This window comes from Centroberyx gerrardi, chromosome 17 (assembly GCF_048128805.1).
Source record: "Centroberyx gerrardi isolate f3 chromosome 17, fCenGer3.hap1.cur.20231027, whole genome shotgun sequence".
NCBI lineage: Eukaryota > Metazoa > Chordata > Actinopteri > Beryciformes > Berycidae > Centroberyx > Centroberyx gerrardi.
In genome coordinates, this window is record NC_136013.1 from 421,795 (window position 1) to 426,794 (window position 5,000).

Genomic DNA, 5,000 nt, shown 5'->3' on the forward strand with positions numbered 1-5,000 from the left:
GAGAGAGCATGGGAGTGGCAGAAGGTGCTCAGCATGGTGTGTGTGTGTGTGTGTGTGTGTGTGTGTGTGTGTGTGTGTTGTGTGTGTGTGTGTGTCTCCAGGTCTGCTGCTGCCTCCAGATTTGACTCAAATGTTAAAACATAATCCTCAAATATTGACTGTATTTATACCTGATTTTAATTTTAATTCAAATCAATTTGATTAATTAAAATCAGTCAATGGTCAATTATGTTAACTTTGTTATCTGGAGATAACGGCATAAATAAAATGTATGAATATATGTCCTCAGTGGGCTTCCATACCAATGTGTGTTGGATTTTGGTTCAGGAGTGTGATGTTCTTCACCTCTGCTCTCCTCTTGTCGTTATCTTCACAGCAGATAACTTCCCAGCACTTTTCTTTCGTTGAGAAGATCCTGCGTCTTTAAGCTCCTCGTTTACTCGCTCATTTCTTCATTTAAAGGTTAAATGTGGAATATTTCGGCTTTGCTGAAGCAGAATCTGACCAGTAAATATCAGCCTGTAGAGATTTCTGCATTCAGAAACACAGGAGCGGGCCGAGGTCCGTTCAAAAATCTGGCAATTTGTTTCTGCCTTGCTTATCGGCAAAAAACGCACATCGGAAAATATAATTTGAGACTTCATTACTAATCTGTAGGGTGTTCTGGTAAATTCGGCATGTATATAATCCTCCAGACAGCTCGAATTTTAACGGAACGGCCCGTTTATCCTCCGGGGCAGCGGAGTTACTTCACACACAAAGCGACTCCTGACCTTCGATCTGTTCCAGAGTCGTGGTGATGTCAGGATCCTGATCACAACACGACTCCATCCAGTAAACAAATGGTCTAACTGGGTAAAACATCATAGAAGGATGAATTGTGAAACAGTCCAACCTGCCCACCATGCTGATGATGGTCTCGGAGTGTTGTTGTCATGACAACACTGAACCATAGAGACCAGCATTGGACCAGAAATTACACATAGACCCTTTAACTTACGCTCCCCCCCCCCCCCCCCCCCCCCTCAGAGCGGCCACATGCCGGCGGTGCGGGTCTGGGACGTGTCGGAGCGGCAGCAGGTGTCGGAGCTGCAGGAACATAAGTACGGCGTTTCCTGCGTGGCGTTTTCCCCCAACGGAAAATACATCGTCAGCGTGGGATACCAGCACGACATGATGGTCCACGTCTGGAACTGGAAGGTACTGACTGACTGGTTTACTGACTGACTGGTTACTGACTGACTAGTTACTGACTGACTGGTTTACTGCTACTAGCACGACATGATGGTCCACATCTGGAACTGGAAGGTACTGACTGACTGGTTTACTGACTGACTGGTTACTGACTGACTAGTTACTGACTGACTGGTTTACTGACTGACTGGTTTACTGACTGACTGGTTACTGACTGACTAGTTACTGACTGACTAGTTACTGACTGACTGGTTTACTGCTACTAGCACGACATGATGGTCCACATCTGGAACTGGAAGGTACTGACTGATTGGTTTACTGACTGGTTTACTGACTGACTGCTTTACTGACTGACTGGTTTACTGCTACTAGCACGACATGATGGTCCACGTCTGGAACTGGAAGGTACTGACTGACTGGTTTACTGACTGACTGGTTTACTGACTGACTGGTTACTGACTGACTAGTTACTGACTGACTGTTTTACTGACTGACTGGTTTACTGCTATTAGCACGACATGATGGTCCACATCTGGAACTGGAAGGTACTGACTGACTGGTTTACTGACTGGTTTACTGACTGACTGGTTACTGACTGACTAGTTACTGACTGACTGGTTTACTGACTGACTGGTTACTGACTGACTAGTTACTGACTGACTAGTTACTGACTGACTGGTTTACTGCTACTAGCACGACATGATGGTCCACATCTGGAACTGGAAGGTAGTGACTGACTGGTTTACTGACTGGTTTACTGACTGACTGGTAACTGACTGACTGGTTTACTGACTGACTGGTTTACTGACTGACTGGTTTACTGCTACTAGCACGACATGATGGTCCACATCTGGAACTGGAAGGTACTGACTGACTGGTTTACTGACTGATTGGTTACTGACTGACTGGTTTACTGACTGACTGGTTTAATGCTACTAGCACGACATGATGGTCCACATCTGGAACTGGAAGGTACTGACTGACTGGTTTACTGCTATTAGCACAACATGATGGTCCACATCTGGAACTGGAAGGTACTGACTGACTGGTTTACTGACTGGTTTACTGACTGACTGGTTACTGACTGACTAGTTACTGACTGACTGGTTTACTGCTACTAGCACGACATGATGGTCCACATCTGGAACTGGAAGGTACTGACTGACTGGTTTACTGACTGGTTTACTGACTGACTGGTTACTGACTGACTAGTTACTGACTGACTGGTTTACTGCTACTAGCACGACATGATGGTCCACATCTGGAACTGGAAGGTACTGACTGACTGGTTTACTGACTGGTTTACTGACTGACTAGTTACTGACTGACTGGTTTACTGACTGACTGGTTACTGACTGACTAGTTACTGACTGACTAGTTACTGACTGACTGGTTTACTGCTACTAGCACGACATGATGGTCCACATCTGGAACTGGAAGGTACTGACTGACTGGTTTACTGACTGGTTTACTGACTGACTGGTTACTGACTGACTAGTTACTGACTGACTGGTTTACTGCTACTAGCACGACATGATGGTCCACATCTGGAACTGGAAGGTACTGACTGATTGGTTCACTGACTGGTTTACTGACTGACTGCTTTACTGGCCTACTGGTTTACTGACTGGTTGACTGACTGAGGTGCTGATGGCCAGATTACTGACTGGTTTACTGGCTGACTGGTTGACTGTATTGTGTGACTGATTTTCAGTATCTCATTTCATTAGAAAATGTCTTATAGGTTATATTTTGCAAAAATGAACAAAATTTGGGAAATGGAACGGCCGAACACAAATTGCTGCTGCATCTTTTTCCCCCAGAAAAGTTTTTCTGATGTTCAGGCAGAAGCAGAAAGTTCTTTCTTCTTCTCTCCTTCACACTAGAAGACAAGACAAGTGAACATTTAGCAGATATTTCTACATCCTGTCTGTCTTCGCTGCAGAAAATAAAAGTTCAGCGCTGATGTGGAACGTTGCAGGGCCGTCCGCTGTTTCCTCTGCAGTTTGTCATGTTGATGAAACAAGCTGGTTAGTTTACAGGAAACAGCCGGCTGGTTTCTGACTGCGACTCTGACTTACTGGTGTTCAGCTTGTTGTTGTTTAGCTTGTTGTTGAACCGTGATGTCAACTCGCTGTGTGTTTAGCAGAAAAACACGACATTTTGAGTTTTAATCCACTTATTTTCCTTTATCATACTCTGGTCAAACTAGAGAAAAAAACATTTCTACATTTTTCCTTTAGTCTCCCTATAATATTTTATCAGCATCATTATCAAAATATTAACAAAATTGTGTTAAAAGTGTTAAAAAAAATCCTTCCTACCTCTCATCAGCTCTTAGTCTAGTTTATTTGTGTATTTATTTATTTATTATTTTCTTGTATTTATTTCTTATTTTGTGTGTGTGTGTGTGTGTGTGTGTGTGTGTGTGTGTGTGTGTCAGAAAAACGTGGTGGTAGCAGCCAATAAGGTTTCCAGTAAGGTGACGGCCGTCTCCTTCTCAGACGACAGCTCCTACTTCGTTACCGCCGGCAACCGACACGTGAAGTTCTGGTACCTGGACCACACCAAGTCCTCCAAGGTGACGACACGTGTCTTACCAAGTCTGCACTTCTTACTCAGAGATGTCAAACTGCCCAAGACTGGCATGATGCTCCTGTTGAAAATAAGTTGTGACATATTATTACATATGTTACATACAGTACCAGTCAACAGTTTGGACACTCCACATTTTTCTTTATTTTTACTATTTTCCACATTTTAGAACAACAGTAAAGACTCCAAACTATGAAATAACACAAATGGAATTATGCAGCGACCAAAAAAGTGTTAAACAAATCAAAACTATCTTATATTTTAGATTCTTTGCCTTGATGGAAAGACAAAGGCTTTGGAAAGAAATTCATACATAGGATCAACTTCACTATTTATATTTGTCTGAGAAACTCATTTCAAGCATTTAAGCAGAAGCTTTAGATCAAAATGCTTTAAGAGAATGAGAAACATTCAGTCAGGAGTCAGACTTTTGAAAATGAGGCGTCGCCGTAACACCTGTTGTACTCTATAGAAGGTGACATCATCACCTGGCACCAAAGATCAGCCAATAGCAGATGGCCATTTCAGCAGCATGCAGTTTACCTTTAGATGTCAGGCTTCACACGGGCTGGGTTTGGGTTGTACTGAGTCTTTAAGTTCGATTGCCCCCTCTAACCCCTCCCCCCTGCAGGTGAACGCCACCGTCCCTCTCCTGGGGCGTTCAGGTCTGCTGGGAGAACTGAGGAATAACTTCTTCAGCGACGTGGCGTGCGGGCGGGGCCGGCAGGCCGCCTCCACCTTCTGCATCACCTCCTCCGGCCTGCTGTGCGAGTTCAACGACCGCCGCCTGCTCGACAAGTGGGTGGAGCTTCGGGTGAGTTAGAAACGCCACAGAGTTAACGTTAACAGGTTTCCACGTACACAAGGACGTAAAAAATTGGAAACGATGCAAAACAAATAATTTTAATTGTAAAGAGGAAGAGAGAGCAGACGTTTGAGCCTCCAGGCGATCAGCAGTCTGTTGTGGCTTCAAGACAACAGAAACTGGTTTCTCGTTAATATTTTATAAATCCATATTCAGAGGTTTGGATCAGCCTCAGGGACGAGGAATATTGATTATTATTATCTATTAACTGTTATCTTAAATTAATAATATTATATTGAAAAAGTCACTAGTCGAGTACTAAAGCTACACAACTAGTAGATCTGCTGCTGCTAACACTACTGCTACTATTACTACTACTGATACTACTACTACTATTACTACTATT

At 43.5% G+C, this 5,000-nt stretch overlaps 1 protein-coding gene across 1 annotated transcript in view; it reads left to right on the forward strand.

The window, feature by feature from the left end:
- mapkbp1 (mitogen-activated protein kinase binding protein 1) overlaps positions 1–5,000 on the forward strand; it is a 45,026-nt gene that overhangs the window by 23,400 nt on the left and 16,626 nt on the right. Inside the window, exons 5-7 of the mRNA XM_078289607.1 lie at positions 1,030–1,200; positions 3,638–3,775; positions 4,421–4,603. Of these exons, the coding sequence (XP_078145733.1) occupies positions 1,030–1,200; positions 3,638–3,775; positions 4,421–4,603 (492 nt within the window). The remainder of the gene's footprint in view (positions 1–1,029; positions 1,201–3,637; positions 3,776–4,420; positions 4,604–5,000) is intronic.